Source organism: Scatophagus argus, chromosome 3 (assembly GCF_020382885.2).
Source record: "Scatophagus argus isolate fScaArg1 chromosome 3, fScaArg1.pri, whole genome shotgun sequence".
In the NCBI taxonomy this organism is placed as follows: Eukaryota; Metazoa; Chordata; class Actinopteri; family Scatophagidae; genus Scatophagus; species Scatophagus argus.
In genome coordinates, this window is record NC_058495.1 from 26,787,601 (window position 1) to 26,806,421 (window position 18,821).

Consider the following 18,821-nt stretch of genomic DNA (forward strand, 5'->3'; position numbering starts at 1 on the left):
GGAGATTCTGTCAGACTCCTGATGAAAATGTTCAGGTCTGATGCTGGAGTGTTGTACTGTGTTAGTGTACTGAGTACCTGTACAACAGTGATACTTGTACCCCAGCGGATACTTCTGCTGTTGTGGCTCAACTACTTTAAAATTAATTAACTGGATAAATCATTTTAATAATTAACTGAAGGCAGAAGTGGAAGAAGTATACAAATGTTTTACTTGAGTAAAATTACTACAGTGCAGAAATACTTCGACACAGTTAAAAGTCCTGCATTCAAAGTCTTAAGAACACAAAAGTATTGATGACAATTTATAACTGAAGCACCAAAAGTAAAAGCAGAATGGCTCCATTCAGAATAGTAGTGGATTGTAATTATTGCTGCATAAAAGCTGGTAAAAGCTGAGCTTGTCTGAACTACTTTGTATACTGCTGCGTAACTTGGCAAGTAATTGTACTTCATTACATTTCACCGCTGGTTGGAACATCCGGGTCTTTCACTCTGTGTCTGCACTGAAATAGTGACAGTTCACCTCTTTGAACATGTAACGTCCACCTTTACAGAACAAATAACACCCAGTATGAGGTGACTTCCTCTGAACACATGTAGGAGCTCTCTGGCTGTGAAAAGACATGTGGTATTTCCACCACTGCGATTAAAAAGAGTTTCTTTAAATAACGACTTTGTATGTCAGAAGAAGTAATGACAGGAATTTTATTTTGATATACTCCATGATTATGTGGGAACGTGTCTTGTTGTTTTGAGGTATTAAGTCAAAAACTATGCAGGTGTAAAACCAGTAAAGAAATATAAGGTATGTTTTTGAGTTGTTACGGAGGCTCACAGGCGTATACGGTTTAAAAGCACCAGCTCGCTATGTCAACTTCGAGCGAAAATATTGCATCATTTCCTTTCAGCACAAAATGACACAGCGCTGAATCACCTGTAAACACCTGAACGGTGCGGTGTGGGAATTATTAGCTTGGCTGTATGAGTTACTAGGTGAGGTTATTAGTTAATTAAAGTGTAATCCGCAGGCTTTAGAGATTAACTGGTGAGCGGCCCCTTTAAGGCCAGCGGGTGACGTCAGCGCCTCAGTTTACTTGCTTTGTTTGTCCGGAGCTGTTTGGGCTTCAGACCAACAGCGAACAGACGACCAGAAGCGCTCGGCTGAAACCTTTTCTGCGGGACCGAGCTGAGCTGCGAGCGGCCGAGCTGCGCATTAACGAAGTAGTGACCGTGTAACAACACTGACAGAGATGCCGTCCGACAGACCCTTCAAACAAAGGAGGACATTTGGTAAGAAAGCACCGAGGCAGCGCTGTCCACTTAACTGCCTGGAAACAGCAGCTGAGCGGAGACGTCGGCTAGTTAGCCGGCCTGCTAGCCACTTAGCTTCTCCAGTCTGTTGACAAGTGTAGTTACATGTTATTCACTTGTATGTTGTGTTGTCGGAGCCGTTACAGGTGCTACGCAGCTGGTAAATCTGGTTTTACGGCTCAGAACGACAGCACGGGACCTCTGTGCACTCTTATGTTCTTGGCAGCTTTGTGTTGCTCATCGATAGTTAAAAATAACATGTCAAATCGAAGTAAAAGCCATCGACGCTGGGGCTTGCAGCCAGTGTCTTCGGGCCCGCAGGTTGTGCTCACGTTAAGAGGCCATCTGGGTCACCGTCACGTTAGCCCGACGAGCCTTGACGCTAGCAAGGCCCGACGTTACCTGCTTTGTACACAGCTGGATTAGCTAACTGCTACAGCAGCAGTAAACATGTCGTGTTTGCGCAGAGGAAAACAACATGTGCTGACACATTACCCCAGTACACGTGTTCAGTGATTTATGCTGAAATCTGACACCAAACGACGGCCCCTGTGGTGGACGGGGAGGAGCCCAGACTGCCAATTACATAAGAGAAATATGGGTTATCAACAGTGTGGACTGGAAAATACTGCTAATAAATACTGTGTCCCACTGAGACACCAGAGACACTTGGGTAATAATGTTTGATTATCGGGCCTGGCACTGAGCCTGTTAACCTGTTTGTGTGATGTTTGTCTCCCTGTGTCACACTAACACACACCACTGCAGTATTGTGTAACAGCAAAAGACCTCGACCAGAGCGAAGACCTGTAATCTGCAGTCACGTACAGGAAAGTATCCTCTAGATGCGAGGTTGCAGGCGTTCGTGGCCGCACCACTAGAGTAACAAACTGTGTGTCACTGACTTGGGACGCACAGCGAGGAATCCAAAGTCCCGTTTTTGAAGGCCGAGGAAAAGATGAAGACACTCAAGATGCTACTGGGTGGGACACCAACTTTGTTGATGCAAAACCAGGGAAGGGAATTAGATAACAGTGGATTCTCTAATCTGAGCCTGCCTAAACCCAAATAACTACACTCATGTTCCAGCGATTAGCATGGACTCTTCTCACAGCCAGGGAAGGAAAACATCCCAAACAAAGGAACCATTCACACCTCGCCGTTTCTCCTCATCGCCATCCGAGCTTTGAACCCTGCCAGCGCTTAAAGAATAACTGACGTTCCTCTGAAAAAGAGGCGACGGGCTGTTCCCAACGCGAGCGAGGGCGGTGCAGTCGTAAACTGAGATAATGAGCCAGTAAAAAAGTGAAAGAGAGAAAAGCTGCAGGATAAAAGGCAGATAAAAAAAAAGATCTGCAGCATTAGGAAAAACGAAAGTGGACTCCACACACACACACACACGAGTCAAAACAGGCTTTGCAAAACGTGTTTGCTTTAAGCTCTCAGGGAAGTAAAAGAATATGAACAGATCAGTTATAACAAGTGAAAGTTGTTATGACTTTGCGTTTCGATCCGCGTCGCTTGATAATCAACCCTTTTTTATCTTCAACAGCAGACAGCTGATCTTTACCAGCTGTAAACCTGGTAAAGATCAGCTGACGGTCCGTTTGAAAGGTCGCCGTGTTGGTAACGAATCGTGTCTCTTTGTTCCCCACAGCTGACCGATGCAAAGAGGTCCAGCAGATCCGCGAGCAGCACCCCAACAAGATCCCCGTAAGTCCATGCCTGATTTCAACACAACACGCTTCATTCCTCTCGAACAGAATGTCAACCCAGAATGCTGATTGGCTGAGGGGCAGCGGGTGGTCTGTCACATGTGACAGACCGCATGCCGCCTGAACCCGACGCGGTCCCACACGTCTCTGATCTCAGCGGTCGTCATAGGAAATGACTGAAGCACTTTTTTGTGTTTGACTCACTTCCTGTTTGTTGTGTTTGGTGGCTGCTGCAGGTCATCATTGAGAGGTACAAGGGAGAGAAGCAGCTGCCCGTGTTGGACAAGACCAAGTTCCTGGTTCCTGACCACGTCAACATGAGCGAGCTGGTCAAGATCATCAGGTACACACACACACATGCTGCAGGCTGTTGTAGGTGGCTGAATTGGACACCGCGGTAGGTTGAGGTCAGTGAGGTGTGTGTTTACTGTGTGTGTGTATATTTGGAGCGCGTGTGTTAGCTTACATGTGTGCTGCGTGTGTTTTCCATACCATATGAGTAAGCTGAAAGAGGGGCTGAGGAGTTCGCTGACGCTGCGGTCCAACAGTTTGTTTACAGTCAAACTGGGTGAAACCAGAGCAGCACTTGACCCTCAGCTGGTTGGTGAGGCAGTCGGTTCAGGTCACCATCACGCACCTGTGGCAGGTAGCAGGACGGTTAATAGTGTTCAACCTCAAGTGATGAGGCAGAAATATGAAGGCAGTTATTCTGATGATGATGATGATGAAGAAGTCTTACCTCCGTTCATTCACATGTGGCCTCCATGTTGTAGATCACTGAACCAACACTGAGGGTGGAAGGAGCTGAAACGTGAGAAAACCAAATTCTGACACGATCAGTCGTGACTTCAGCGTGTAACATCAAGCTACAGCGATGACGCTGTGCGAAACAGAAATCAAACAGGATGTGATAATTGGCTGATGAGGGTCAAAAATAAACGATAGTAACAATTTAATGATAATAATGACACAACACACTAACAGAAGAGTCAGAATGATTCCTGTTTTTCTACAGCTGGAGTTAACAGGCCCAACACGGCCAAGTCGGTAGCTAATTTAGCCTCGACGTGCCAGTTATGAGCTTGAATGGATGAGCGGTCGGCTCACCGGCTCTTCATTGGCCGAATCAGCAGCTGGTCTCTGTGAGGACACGCCTCCTCTGACTCCTCAGCAGTCATATTTTTGTCCTTCGCCTCACACCATAAAATTTGATGGCTTCTCATTCGTTGAAGCGACACAGACAACGTGTCATGCTGGCATCAATAACTTCCTCTTCCTGTCTCTCTTGTTATCCTCCCTCCCCCCGCAGACGCCGGCTGCAGCTGAACCCCACGCAGGCCTTCTTCCTGCTGGTCAACCAGCACAGCATGGTGTCGGTGTCCACACCCATCTCTGAGATCTACGAGCAGGAGAGAGACGAGGACGGCTTCCTCTACATGGTCTACGCCTCGCAGGAGACCTTCGGCTGCTAGGGAGCTGGAGGGGGAGGGAGAGCGGGACATCTTCAGGTGCTGGGAGGACAGGGACGGGGACGGGGACAGGGTGGGGGGGTGGGGGGCAAACTGTGTCAGAACCGACCAGAACTCCACAACCGTCTCCACATTTGTTGCATTGCAGGCCTGCGTAGCAGCAGTCAGCCAGTCGACCCTCTCTCTCTCTGTCGTAGTCCAGCGCCGTCTTCTTATTGGTCAGTAAGTACAACACTAGCTACAAAAAAGCCAGAAGACGTCCTGTGCGTCTTCACAGCCCTCAGAGTTCAGAGTCAAACCTGCGATATCTCTTAAGTGTTTCATGTTTCACGCTCTCGTTCTTTTGTTCTACACATACTCTTATTTTGAAAAGGTGGGACAAATCAACCAATAGACTTCAGAATCTGCAAGTAAAATTGATCCTTAAGACTACAAACGTATTTGACACTTGAAAGCAGGCAGTCACTGGGAGGTCAGTCAGGTCGGGACATCAGTCACTGAAAACACGTTTCGCTTCCTGACTCTTCGGTGATTTGACTGCGTCGCTTTGTATCGTCATGGCAACAGCAGTAGTACAAGCTAGAAGATCGTAGTGATTATTTACCTCTAAGCTCACGTTTTAGTTTTTTAATTGTTGTCTTCTGTTTGAGGTATGAACTGTAGTTTAGTTTGTGTTTATAGCTACTTCTTAGTTTGTTTTAATCATTTTACCGTCAGCCTGAAGCTCAACCTGCCAACTCGCTGCTGGCTACCGAGTAGCTGACAATCAGGCTCAACATGACTGCAACACTCAAGTCAGTAAGGTTTGACACACGCCATCTTTGTCCTCTCACGCCCTCAAAGACACTCGCCTGTTAGCATTAGCCACGCGCTGCTACATCCTGTCAGGCAGGATGCTAACAGACTCCGTTAGCTCAACACACCTGTAGTGTCACCACTCACCTGTCTTCCTGCACATTTCATCACACGTACGTGTAGCGTCATAAAGTGTCAGGTGGGTTAAAGTCCTGGCCAGTAGTTTTTAGACGGCAGAAACGCGAGGGATGCCTGCTTGCTTTCAAAAAAACAACAAAAATCAGTGAATGTTGACACTGCGGGTCAGGACGCGAGGGGGCGCCGTCTGCCCCGAGGCCAGCAGCCACGCAATGTTAGGATTTGATTTGGACAGCGCAGTGAAATGTCAATAAAGTTATCCCAGTTTGTATGCTGAGCCGAGCCCAGTGTGGGAGCCAGGAAGTAATCCGATCCCCGAGAGGCTTCAGCGCGACGACGGCGCCTCCTCCTGGTAGCTTAGAGTTGAGCATTAGACAAAACAAAATGTATTTAATGTCAGAAATGAATGAGCTTCTTTTGCACATAAATTAATACGAATATAAAAGAGTTGGCATAGAGTTTTTTTAGGAATTATCTCTTCTTTTTGTATCTACTCTACTCTTCTGTATGTTCGTCAGTCTGCCTTCGTTTGATGACACTAAAAAGGTTGTGATGCACTACAAACGTTGCATGTTTTGACTTTTTTTTATAAATGTATATTGATTTTACGCAGTAGATATTAACTGTACTGTCTGTTAAGGAAAAGAGTCTTTTTAGATGTTTCCCAAACCAAAAACTGAAAACACGTGTATGTTTGAAACAAGTAAAAAAGTGTGCGTATAAACGATCATATACTCGAGCTGTTATGGTAAGTGTGTTTTTATTTGGGCTTTCTGACCTTGTCGCTGTTCACACGGTGTACATAGACGCGTTGCTACAAACTTATTCAAAGCATTTGCCAATAAATAAGAAAAGTTGCCTTTGAAATGTTTGTCTTGTGTTCATTCTCACCTCCTGCCTTGTGACGTTGCATGCAGGTATGCTGGGAGCTGTAGTTCACTACGTGATGCCTTCAGGTTCCCAGGAAGTGAACACGTATTCAGATCCAGCTGCAATAAAACCATTCTGTATGCATATTTTGACTGCTATGAGTTCAGTGACACACATGTGCTTCAAAGCACAAGCGTGCTGGTGACACACATGACGTTCTCATGTGTTTTCTTCTTTTTGTTGTAATTTTAAGCACAGGTTTCATCGACAGTCGTGTAAACCAAAAACCTGAATCGCACGTCTACTAGAGCAAGTGAATGTGATCAGCTGGCAAAATAATGTCAAAACTCTGTTTTCAGTTCTTGACTTTCCTCCAATTGGAAATAAAATCTGGACGATTTGATGAATTACTCAAATGAAACCAAGAGAGAAGTCAGCAGGTGGAAACAATCTGCTGAGCTGTTTGTAAAGAAGCATGAAGTGTTTAAAACTGCAGTACGTGAGTGAACACAGGCGTCCCAAAACAACACATCAAACACATGAAAAGAGGGAAGTTTATTTTATTTTACAAGACAGACGAGACGCGACGTTCGTTTGGAAACATCAACCACGTTTACACACCAGGCGGCTTCGATTCACCACAGAGACTGAACCAGTCCACATCTGAATCCGTCTCACTTCATTCATCTGTTCTGCAAGCGACGCCACCGAGACTGAAATCACTTTTCAAACACAATCGCACAGATTCAGTGATTTCAGGCCACAGAAGGGAAACTCACTCACACTCTTAAACCTTCCTCTCAGACTAACGGGGGGTCCTTGTCTCTTACAGTTTCATTAACAGCTGCATTACATCCTTCAAGCATCAGAAAAGCGTCTGCGATGGCCATTCAGCTCCGGTCGATGGGAACCACAGCAGGTCTCGCTGGTTTGCCTCAAGCTGTTAGGGAGGCGACTGTGCTCCCATCAGGGTGAAGAACTACAGGCAGAACCCAAACGAGTTTAAACACATTTTTATCTAACAACAAGGGCACAGGGATACGAGTGATTTGTGATTGTTTTCGGCACAGTCCCGGTCCAAACTCGGAGAAAACAATTCAGCCTGTTTGGTTAAGAGCGTACTCCTGTTAGTGCCACAGAGCAACAGATTCCTCAGCTTGGATGTATTTCATGTATGTCTTGCATGTATTTCTTCGTGTTTCCTGCAGCCTGATCACCACAGGATCACATGTAAGGATCAGAAAACGGACATTTAGAAGGACTGAAACAATTGCTAAAAATGTAGAAGATGATGACTGAAACGTGGCTGCAGGCGGGGGCTGTGCAGTGTGGGAGGAGGCGTTTGGAGTTAAGAAACGAGGTCCAGCAGGTTGTTGGCTTCGTGTGTGAGACCCGACGACCGGCAGCCGAAGCTCTTCAGAGGCAGGAAAGTGCGACGGCGGCTTACGCCATGCTGATGGGAAACAGAGCAGAGCAGAAGGTTGAAATCACGTGAAAGCAACTTGAATGACTTCCTGTTACTGAAACTCAGTGCTAACTCAGATTAAAATGAATTCGGGTGAAATTCAACCAGCTTTCGCAACTGGGAGACGAGGAACATGGAGGCGGATGTTCAACAACAACACACCTGTGCTGACATTTCCATCTGCTGGAGGTCTGACGTCAGTGAATCATAACCAAAACCAGAGAAAAAAATGGGGTCATGTTCACCGGGTTCACACGAACGCCCTCCTCTCATTTTCTGAAAGCTTCGAGTTCACGGCCGGCGACACGCTAACGATCATTTTCACAAATGGCCGAGCCGTCGCATCTTTTTTTAAGCCTTACCAAACGAGACCGCTACACCAGTTTTCACCACTAGGTGGCACACTTGATTCAGCAGCTGCTTCCATTGAGCCCCTGAATGAGAGCGTAGCTGCTCCACAAGCCATCAGGACAAACTGACACCAGCTTTTAACATCAACATCATAAACGAGAGCAGACTTCAGCCTGCTGCAGCTGAAGACAAGATGGCAGCTGCCACATTTCACATGCGAACGGGAACCTGGTAACTCAGCGAGTTTCAGCAGATGTTTCACAATAAAAGCCTTGTTATGAAATTACAGGTTTCTGCCCACCTTTTATAAAGCTCAGTCAGTTATTTGAGTTTGTCAGCATTTTTTAACTTTGAAACAGCTGAGGTTATCGTGTTCCTGCTGATCGTGCCGTGACTGAAACAAAAACATTTATCTGCACCTTCGTTCCTATTTACAGTCGTTTACATCACGAAATTACCAGCGTTTGTGGGAACCGGCACAAACAAAGATTATAACTTATGATGTGCTGTGCACCGACATGAAAAAGGTCAGTACAAGTAAAACCAGTTTGCAGAGCACGAGTCCCAAGTCCAGCTGGGTGTAACAGACTGAGTGGAGAGAAGCTCCACGAGGTCCTGAGTGATTTAGAAAAATAGATTAAACCAGAATGTGAGTGTGAGTCATTATGAAACGAACAGATGGTAACCTGTGAGAGTGTGTGTGTGTGTGTGTGTGTGTTAGTGAGCCAGTCTGTCACACAAGTGTTGCGGAGGTTGAGTGTTACAATCATTTGTGTCTGAAAATGTGGGTCAAAAAGATCCGCTTCTCAACAGTTTATTTAATCAACTTTTTTAATTTGGACAAAAAAACTCTGAACTGCGTGTGTGTGCGTGCGTGTCACCTGTCGATCAGCGAGTCCCTCATGCTGGTGGCGATGGCGGAGGGCTGCGCTGCGTCGCTGAGTCTGAAGACGCTCTCGATGACCGACAGCTCGGTGCTGGTGGTGTCCAGGCCGCAGAACGCGCACCAGTCGTTGACCACCATCCCCGCCGCGATCACCTCGCTGCCCCGGTTCACCGTGCCGGCCTGAACGGGAACGAAAACTCAACTGTGTTATCTCCTGCCGATGGCTGCTTGAACACAAGCATCATACGCCCAGAGTGAAGTCCCGTCACTCACCACCAGGGGGACCTGCAGCAGTGACGACAGCTCGTCCTGGTCTTCTATGGACGTCTTCGGGTGGACGAGGCCTCCCTGGTTGCTGAACGCGCAGTACGAACCGACCAGGACCTGCTCTGCGACGGTCTGACGGAAGACCTCCACCTTCAGAGTGTCCGCGAGGATCTCCTCCGTCTCCTGAACATCATTTGAGTACATCATGAGCCAAACGTTTTATGAGAGAACACAAAATTCTGGAGCCAAACTTCTTTGACTCACTTTGGAATATTCAGTTTAACCTAATTTTAAACATGTTTGTGTGGATGAAAGCAGCCTGCGTCTTACTTTACCTAATGAATAAAAACAGCTGATTATTACATCTGAATTAACTGTAATTAGAAACTAAAGCGCGTTTTGCTGTTTTTTGTTTCACTGCCTTCTCAATGCTGCTCATTTATTTCTTTATTATTCATCAATGCTGACACCTCACTGGCTGCAGACCACTCATTACCGTGTTTTTGTTGTTTTATTTCTTATCTTTTTAAGAGGTATATTTTATTCACAGAGACTTGAGTATTTTGTTCTTTTCGTGTTCCCGTGGTGAGAATGGCATTAAAGTCTTCTTGATCCTGGATCCTTCAAGGGAGTGAAACCTCTTCCTGAGTGAAACTTGTGATTCTGGTCGAACAGAAAGGATTTTCCTCTTTAACAAAAAGTTTTCTCTCTGTAGGGATGCTTTCTGTCGTGTTGTCTGACACTCTCTGAAGGTGTGTGTGTGTGCGTGTGTGTGCCGTCTCACTCTGTCCAGGTCGGGGTGGACCAGCGCCACATAGTCGTTGCAGGTGATGACGTTTCCGAGGGCAGACAGCCTCTCCTCGACTCTCTGGATCCTCACTGAGTCTGGCAGGCAGTTTCTGATATGCTGCAGCTCCTGGTCTGTCGTGTTGCTGGGCACCAGAAGGCCGTGACGATTCCCTGCTCACAGCACAGACAGGACGGTCACCAACACAGACGCCAACGTGTCTGTGATCACAATCAATTCAGCACCTCCTTCTGCAGCTGCTGCTGCTGTGAACATGCTGCTCTTAATGATGTGCCATTATGGTTTCATTCCTAATATAAACTTCAGGATTTTCTGTAACGCAGTCTGACAGTCAAAGAACGTCACACACATGACAATAAACATCTTGAAGTGAGCGGATAAAAACTCAAGCTCAAATGAGCCTTGAAGCTTCACGTTTTCTCCTAAAAGAAGAAACTTTTTCCTCAGCTCGTGTTTCTGTTTGACCTGCTGTGATGACGAGAAGATAAGAAGACTGCAGAGCAAAAACTGTTCACTCACAGTAAAACAGAAGAGCTGCTGTAAAGCTAAATGTGTTATACAGATTCACACACAGTGTGTGCGTGCGTGTGTGTGTGTGGGTGTGTGTTCCAGTACTCACCCACACACATCCTCCCTATGATGCGGCAGCCTGCGATGGAGGCGTGAACCACTGGGATGGTCTCTGACAGCTCCCCCTCAAACACACTGCAGTCACACACACACACACACACACAACAATCCGTCGTTATGGAAACCAGTCACTGACGAACCGGACCAGCTATCACTGAGCCACCAAACCCCAAACGGCAAACACATACATAAAATCATTAATACATTAGTTTGACTTCAGTTCTGACTCGGCCTGTCACGATCGTTACGGAAGTGACTCGACGCACGCGGACTCGAGCCAACGGAAAAGCAGCATGTTAGGATTAGCTAAACGATTAATCAGTATCTGCCAAAATGTACAGAACAACATCATTAATATCAGCATCTGAGAGTTCAAAGATCCAGTGACAATAAACATCAACTATAATGCAACAGTAATTTTCAAAACTACATCAAAACCAGTTTGACATTTTGTGCTGCAATTTCTGTTTGCTTATCAGCACACACACATCAGCTGTGATTTATATTTATATCAGCTCTGAACGTTAGTTCCTGTGTCAGTCTGTCATAGAAGACAATCAGCTTTCAGTCCTGAGGTCAGAATTTTTATCAACATTTGGGTCACAATTTTGTTTCACAGACTGTGCCTTTAAAACTCCAGCATGTTCATATCTTTATGTGAAAACATTCACTTTTTACAGTCACTCTAATAACGACTGAACCGTGAATGCAGACAAAACACCACCAAGCACATCGCCCCCTGCAGGGCACAACCAACAGGCGGTTAATCCACGAGTCATGAAACTGATAACCAACTATGATGATAATCTATTAATAACGTTAGTCATTTTACAAGCAAAAATGTCAAACATCATCTGGCTCCAGCTTCTCAGATGTTTACTGCTTTTCACTGCATGTTCGTTCATAGCATGAAGGTTGTTTATGACAGAAAAACTTCCATTGTTGTTTTCCTTTGTTAAAACACCTTTGTCCTTTGTTAAATCAGTCAGTACATTCTTGTTTTTTCACAACGTTTTTCAGAATTAGACGCTAAAATCATAATTACATCCCATTCGTTTCAACAGGAAGATTTAAAGATCAAGTTGTTATCAGCAAACACCACAATGTTCATGTACAACAGGTGTCCCTGTACCTCTCAGATAACTGAACTTGTTCTACTGCAGTATTTTTTAACAATTAAATACTAAGTGAGTAACCAATGTTCAAACCACATTATTATATAGACCAGAAAAAATATTTAGGTCAGTGGATTTTCTGACTGCCCTGACATGCTGTGATGATGGTTAACCTGATGTGTAAATCCCACACAGTCACACCTGTGTGTGTGGTGCTTTTTAAGAATTTCCCTTCGGCGATAAATAAAGGAATTCTGGTTCTGATTCTAATGTCCTCTCAGCCTGCAGTCAGTCAGAGGCTGAGACTCATGACGTCAGCCGGAAAGGTTCACGTCTGGTCACAGCAGCGGAGGCTAATTTAACGTCTCGATCAAGCTTAAGCAGCCCCCGGTACTACACAGAAATCACGTAACGCGTGTATTGAGCAGGTAAAATGTCACCTGTAGAAGTTCTCTGAACCGCCAATCGCCACCAGGCAGTAGGTGTTGGTCAGCTTGGCGAAGCAGCCGATCTCGTTGTTTTTCTCAAACGATGCTCTCACGGCCATGATGAAGAAGAGGAGGGTGAACTTCAGATCCTGAAACAGCACAGATAGTTTTCAGAAATCACTGCTTGGCTCACGCTGACGGCCGGCTGGTTATCGCAGCGTACACTAAGTTTGTTAATCACAAAATGTACGCGTCTGGCAGCTCTAACACTTCAGCTTCGAGGCTAGCTGGCTAGCTAGCTAGCTAGTTTTCAGAAGTTTATCGTTTCGCAGCCGGAGAGCGGAAACGCGTCGGATGAGCTCAGCTTTTATCTACAGACAGCTTCGACTTAACACACGCCACGTTTGTCCTCACACAACTCACAGCATTTAGTGAAAATGAGATGAAATTACCTGAGTAAGGTTCGTGGCCGTACAGCATGCGTGGTGACTCCCTTCCACCCCACGTGTTCACTTCCGCCTTAACGTGATGACGCAGGACGTACTGTGAGTTACAAAACCACTCAAAAGAGTCCAAGCATCCTTCGTTTGTAGTGACTTTAAATCTTACAGCACAACCAAATGTAACATCCAACTCATTTTTACTATTACATATTATTAGCTGATGATTGTTAGTGTAAAAATCATGTTGTCTGAATGTTGACTGTTGCACCGACGTTCCTCACTGCCTGTTGTACATTTTAATAAGAAGAATCAGAACAAGACTTGTGTATTTAATGTGTATTTAATGACTCGTATAACAAAAGAGCGATCATAAATGCCTCCGTATGATAAGCGTAGGCACACATTAGAAAATCATTCAAAAAATATTAAAATATTAAAAAATGAAACCAAAATGATTGACAAAAAAAACATAAAATAAAAGCTTTTTGTTCATTGAGTTTTCGGTTCATTTTCGATTCAGTTTGTTCAGCCACTTGTGCAATCGATGTGTGATATGTGCAAAGATAATACAGTTCAGTGATTCTGTTCTGATGACACAGCTGCCTCGAATATTTTCCTGCTTCTCCCGCACATCAGCTGCTTCCCGAACGCAGATGTTCACAGTGTGTGTGTGTGTGTGTGTGTGTAGGGACTCGTGCCTGTCTGCGCGTGCGTGAACCATGTAGATGGAAACTGATTTAAAAGAAGAAAAGATCTCCAGACTGTTTTCTCTCTTCAATAACCTGCATAGCAACTGCCAAGCGGCCGTCTTCCTCCTCTTTCTTCGTGCATCACCGGGATCGGCACTCGGAACCAATCACGTCGGCTACTCAGTGTGACGTCTTGTTTGTTGACACTTCTATTAGTTCGCCACCTGTGTGACGTCATTGCAGCAGGTGGGGGTTTGAGGGAGGGCGGGGACGAGCCAGAGCGGAGGAGGAGACAAAAAAAGCATCGAAAGGGAAGTAAGAGCTCTCACTCATACCTGTTTTTATCCGCTCCATTTCAAGAGCCGTTTTCCTACTGGATGGAGTGAATTTCAACTGCTAAAACATCTGTAGCAGGTATCTAATCCCGTCTGCCAATTTCGACCAGCTGCCTGCCACTTGAGTTAAATGTTTCTATAATTAACCAACTGAATAGATTGTCACAAAAATTGGTTCAGACATTTGTGCTGCGATGATATCCGTTTGCAATGTCTTTGCAGGCAGGTTAGCTTTCTGATGTTAGCATCCAGCTCAAAGCACTTGAGTACCACAACCTCAAGGGGCAGCTAGCTTGACTGTACAGACTTCGTCTTTTTAAATGACAAACTATAGAACTAAACTGGTCAATGAAATAAGAAGCCATCACCCACCGACATTTATACATATTTTTTTTATCTTAAATATTGTTTTTGTTCAAGGTCTACAGATTCCCTAAAGGCTCGTCTGCTAGCACGCACGGAGTGATCCTTCTTCTCACATATGAACAATCTTTGGAGTCACCAGCTCCGCTGACACGTCGGGGTGAATTCTCTGCCTGGAAACACCGCAAACTAATCGGAACCGGCGGCCGACAGAGACGAACTGGTGTCGTTGGACACGAGGGGGTCGACTAGGTGGGATTAAATTAATGTATGTTCCCGACAGCAGCTAACAGCTTTCTCTCTCTCACACACACACACACACATCTGGGCGTGTGTCTGTAGGCGGAGCTGTCAGGCTCGTAAACATGTCGGTCCAAGAAGTCACGTACAGGATGAATGATAGCAGCGTGAAGGCTGTGGTCGAGATAAGGCCAGCAGGTCACACTAACATGAATAATTAACGGGCTAAGACGTGTCTTACAGAAGAATATGGTTGTACTAGTTTGTATCGCCAGTGAAAAGCGGCGTGCGTCATGTCAGGCAGACCCGCACGGCCTGAAAACGTTCGTTAGTCAAAGTCAAAACTCTCCATTGAAGGCTTTTAGTGCACCTTAAGATCAGTGCTGCAAGTTTCTACGTTTCTACGTCAGCTTTAATGTCTCACGCTGTGCCTTAATGTGATCAGAGCTGCTTCTCTGTTACTGAAGGAGCTGAACACAGACGGGTGAAAATACACAGAACTACTACAGACATACATATGACGAGTATTTAGATACACGAGAGCCAGTAAAAGATCAGGTCAGGTACAAGATGTCTTACATTCATCATCACTTTCACGTCAAATGAAAAATACTGCAGAGACTGTAATTAATCTGCTCATGACAGATTATTTATCCCAACTATTTTCTAGCAAGCGAACCTCATTCACTAAACACAAACTAAATAAATCCACGCCCACGAGTCAGCCGTGTCATCCCCAGTAGGACTCAAACTACCAACCTCTGAAGTGGCTGTCAAGTGAATGAAGCAAAGACAAACAGGAAAGAGAGAAAGGAGCGAATGGACGGGATGAACCTGCAGCTGCACGCTGTGGCTTTCATGTGGGCTTTGTGTTGAGCTGAGGGTCCTCAGAGAGCGAACACACATTCAGGTTATTTCGAACCAGCGAGATAAGAAGGCGCTCGAGTCCAAAACAAAACCTAATCTCAGAGAAGGAGGGAAGCGGTTATATTTAGCTCGTTTCTCTGTGTGGCGGCGACAGCTGGGGAGGGGAAGTGAGGCGACTGCGCTGAATGCTGATTGAGATGCTCTTAAGTCCATGAATGAAGCATGTGTGGCTCAGATTAACTTGTTAAACCAATCGACTGCTAATCTGCTGGGTGCATTAAAATGTGTTTCACTTGGTAGGAAAGAAAACCTTCAGAATGTGTTTTTAACCATGATGCTCACATTTCTCCATAGATCCAGTAGTTTTACTCGCCGCCTGTGCTCTGCTGTGGCTTTAGGTCTAAGCTGAAGCTTCCCCTCAGATGTTGTATTTCAGTCTGGACTGAAGGTCAGCTCCAGGCCCACAATCAACTTTTATGAGAAAATTATCAGGAGTTATTGCTTTGCAGTTCAGCCAAAAACAGCCAGCACATTTGTGGGGCAGTTAATTTGTCTTTTTGAAAGAGAGCGCGCTCCCCACTTTACTGCCACACATTACTACTACTGCCACCATACTGACACACTGCTTACACTCTCCATTTGTCACCATGCTGTGAGTGAAATCAGCCTGCGGGGTGTGAAAATATTCAGCAGCATTTTGTTCCTGTTTGTTTCAAAATCGGTGACAGAAACGTTCCGGCAGCCTACGAGCTTGTGGCTCATGTACCAACGGGTCAGTTGTTAAATTCATTTCTAGTTTGAGTCCAAACCTTCCAGGGCACATAAAGACATCACACCACATGACGAAAGGAACTTAGCGCAGCATGAAGTCCTCGTTCTGTCAGAAGACACAAGGCAGATGCATTCTGAATGAGGACGAACCATCTTTGGGTCCAGTACAGACTCTGGCTGCAAAAATGCCTCATAAGAGCAAGATGGAAACCCCGTCTTCTGTTCCAAAAGTAACGCTGCCTTCCATTTACCTCCAGAGTTCAAAGCTGGAAGTCGGAGTTGGGAATCACATCTCACCCGAACTGAATCCAGACTGAACTGCTCCCTCCAGGTTAGCAACACACATTGGTAACAACACACTGTGTCGTTTATTAATCATTATTATCAGTATTACTGTAGAATACAAACATAGCAGCAAATGTCAGTTGGACAGTACTGTGAGTACATTTGATTTAATGAGGCACAAATAAGACAGAAGTGCTAATGAACTGCATGTTCTGCAGCTGCACAGGGCAGCCTTCTTGGACTTCGAGGTCTCGTTTGGTGAGGTTCTCCCGGCTTCAGAGGCATCCAGTTGAAATTTCTAACCGGGAACTTGGAAATTCTGACTTTGTAGTTCAAATGGAAAGCACCACTGACATTTGTACCTGTGTTAATCATTACAGAGACATGCTCACCAGCATGTCGAGTAACTCACTTCCAATGTGTGGATAAGGACTGTCGTTGTCAACAGCATTTCTCATAAGCCATCTATGAGCTGAATGTCACGGCTCCAGAGGAAAGAGTCCATGAGCGAGTCGAGGGGTCGCGGGGACTTTGGGCTCGTCTGTACTTCAGCAGGACTGACGGGACTGAACACTGTGGAAGTTTGAGTCACTGAGCTGTCCTACTGGACGGAGCTGCTGGTTGTTTTCTTCTTTCTGTTTCATTTTATCCTCCTAAGTTCCCACAATGCATTGCAGACCACCAGGAAAGCTTTCACAGCTCGTGCAGCTGCTGTGTAAAGTGTTAGAGTAACACGATCCAATCAGTTGTGTCTGATTGGATTGTCCTGGATGGATCGCTGTGGAAGGGATTAGAGATGTCAGAGCTGATGGTCCATCTGCATCTCTCTTTTCCCTCCATCTTTCTATCTTTGTCTGCCGTCACTCAGTGAGTCGGTGAGATTGTGCTGAATGTCAGCCCTTTCACTCATCTTCTGTTTGACTTTTTCACCAGTGAAGAACTGGTTTTCACTGCCTCACCAAAGTTTATTGTTCTATATAATTTCCTTCAATCAACAAATCCCTTAAAAAGACCAAAACCAAACCAAATGCGTCAGCCTGGATCTCAGGACGTCCATAATCTGCCTGTGGCTTTCAGGCTGAAACCCAGTTTGACCGACTACAGACAGAAATCTTTAAAAACAGCACACAGATTTAGTTTCATAAAAAGACAAACAAATTTTAAAAAGCCCAGCAACTTCCCTAAATGAGGGAAATTGACTGCGGATGTCAAGATGCCGGATGACGGCCTGGCTTGCTTCGACTCGCTTCCTTTTCCATTGTGGACCAAAGTAAGTGGGACTGAATTATTAAACGGTCAACATTTGTGCCCGTGTGCGTTCGCTCAGGTGTGACTTCCTGTGTCGGAGTCTGTGGTGATGGGAGGAGAGCAGAGCCACGAGAGGGAGGACACAGACGACAAACATGAAGAATCTGTCAGTATCGACGGCTCAGACTCTGCAGCCTCTGAAGGTAAACACTCACATTCGGCGGTGGAAGGTAACCGAGTACATTTACTTCCATTTTACTACTTTAAAAAACACAAACCGTCCTTGCAGACGTTGTGAAGAAGGTCATGCAGATTGCTGCATTGTTTTCCCACAGACACTGCAGGAGAGCTGCCCCAGTGCCACATGGGAAACAGGAAGGTGGACAACATGTGCTTCATGATCACCTGCACCAACTGGTATTAAACCGGTTCTGTTCCAACAGTTTAATAAAAGAGAAGATGTTAAAACCTGTGGGTTGAGTTGATGTTGATGTGAAGTTGACTGCAAGCAGAACGTGTTTGCTGCGTTGTTCCGCCGCTCAGACTCTGCGGTGTTGAAGAGTCGACAGAAGATGAGCGGCCGCCTGTTGAATGTTGGTTGTTGCTTGTGTGTCTTAACGTCCACCTGCTGTTCTTTGGATCCTGCTTTCAGTTTGATGTGTGACAGTGGATGAATTGTGTCCTCCTGTTTCTGATGGAAAGCACACAGCGATAGAACTGAAGGTTACGTCGAACACATTTGAGTTCTTACATCCAGTATTACGTTTCATTTCCCGTCGCCTCGTCGGTACACCTGTGTTGGGGAGGCTACTATCCAAATGTAGTAGGTTACAAAAAAACAGAAAATAAAACAACCCCACAGGGTCTCTTGGACTTTCTTACATGTATTTAAAAGCATTCTACTGTTGAGCATGAAGTCTGTAAAAGACTGAATTTTAGCACTGACCTAATGATCAATTTGGCCAAAATAGAGGAAATTAAAGTTTCTCATGAAAACTCAAAATGACACATTAAATAACCAAGAAATCGAAATGGTGCTGGAAGGCATCAGTACCTACAGGGTCAGTCTGTCCAATCCCAGAACTAGTCAGGTGGTACATCACCAGAGGAGAGGCAGGAAAAACAGCAGAGCAATGAACACATGAGCTGTAAGCCTCACAAAGTTTAGGTTTCCTACCGGGAAGTTAAATAGACAGAAACTCCAAAGGCAGCAAGTCGGACAAGAACAGAGGAGCTGTGCAACAAAACTAGCTTTTTTTTAAAAAAGAGAAAACTCAATAAAAACAATACAGCATTTGGCAGAAAGCAGCATAAAAACATGCAGCTCTGA

The 18,821-nt window shown here is 45.4% G+C and overlaps 2 protein-coding genes and 1 long non-coding RNA gene across 4 annotated transcripts; 2 read left to right on the forward strand and 1 right to left on the reverse strand.

Moving 5' to 3' along the window:
- The first annotated feature begins 988 nt into the window (after window positions 1–988).
- map1lc3a (microtubule-associated protein 1 light chain 3 alpha) lies at window positions 989–6,297 on the forward strand. The gene is made up of 4 exons (XM_046385154.1): window positions 989–1,292; window positions 2,971–3,026; window positions 3,265–3,371; window positions 4,338–6,297. The coding sequence occupies exons 1-4, from the start codon at window positions 1,253–1,255 to the stop codon at window positions 4,498–4,500; spliced, it is 366 nt and encodes a 121-aa protein (XP_046241110.1). The 5' UTR covers window positions 989–1,252; the 3' UTR covers window positions 4,501–6,297.
- A 547-nt stretch (window positions 6,298–6,844) lies between these two features.
- On the reverse strand, window positions 6,845–12,812 carry eif6 (eukaryotic translation initiation factor 6). Its single transcript, XM_046385153.1, has 7 exons — window positions 12,703–12,812; window positions 12,263–12,399; window positions 10,697–10,782; window positions 10,054–10,229; window positions 9,276–9,452; window positions 8,998–9,182; window positions 6,845–7,753 (listed from the first exon to the last, which is right to left on the reverse strand). Exons 2-7 carry the CDS (start codon window positions 12,367–12,369, stop codon window positions 7,744–7,746), a joined length of 741 nt encoding a protein of 246 aa, XP_046241109.1. The 5' UTR covers window positions 12,370–12,399; window positions 12,703–12,812; the 3' UTR covers window positions 6,845–7,743.
- An 845-nt stretch (window positions 12,813–13,657) lies between these two features.
- LOC124057064 lies at window positions 13,658–18,372 on the forward strand. 2 transcript variants are annotated; one of them, XR_006843054.1, is made up of 5 exons: window positions 13,658–13,796; window positions 14,138–14,332; window positions 16,216–16,289; window positions 17,571–17,694; window positions 17,827–18,372. It is a non-coding gene; the product is annotated as an uncharacterized LOC124057064 (long non-coding RNA). The 2 variants fall into 2 exon arrangements; XR_006843053.1 differs by having other exon boundaries at window positions 13,683–13,697.
- The last annotated feature ends 449 nt before the right edge of the window (window positions 18,373–18,821 follow it).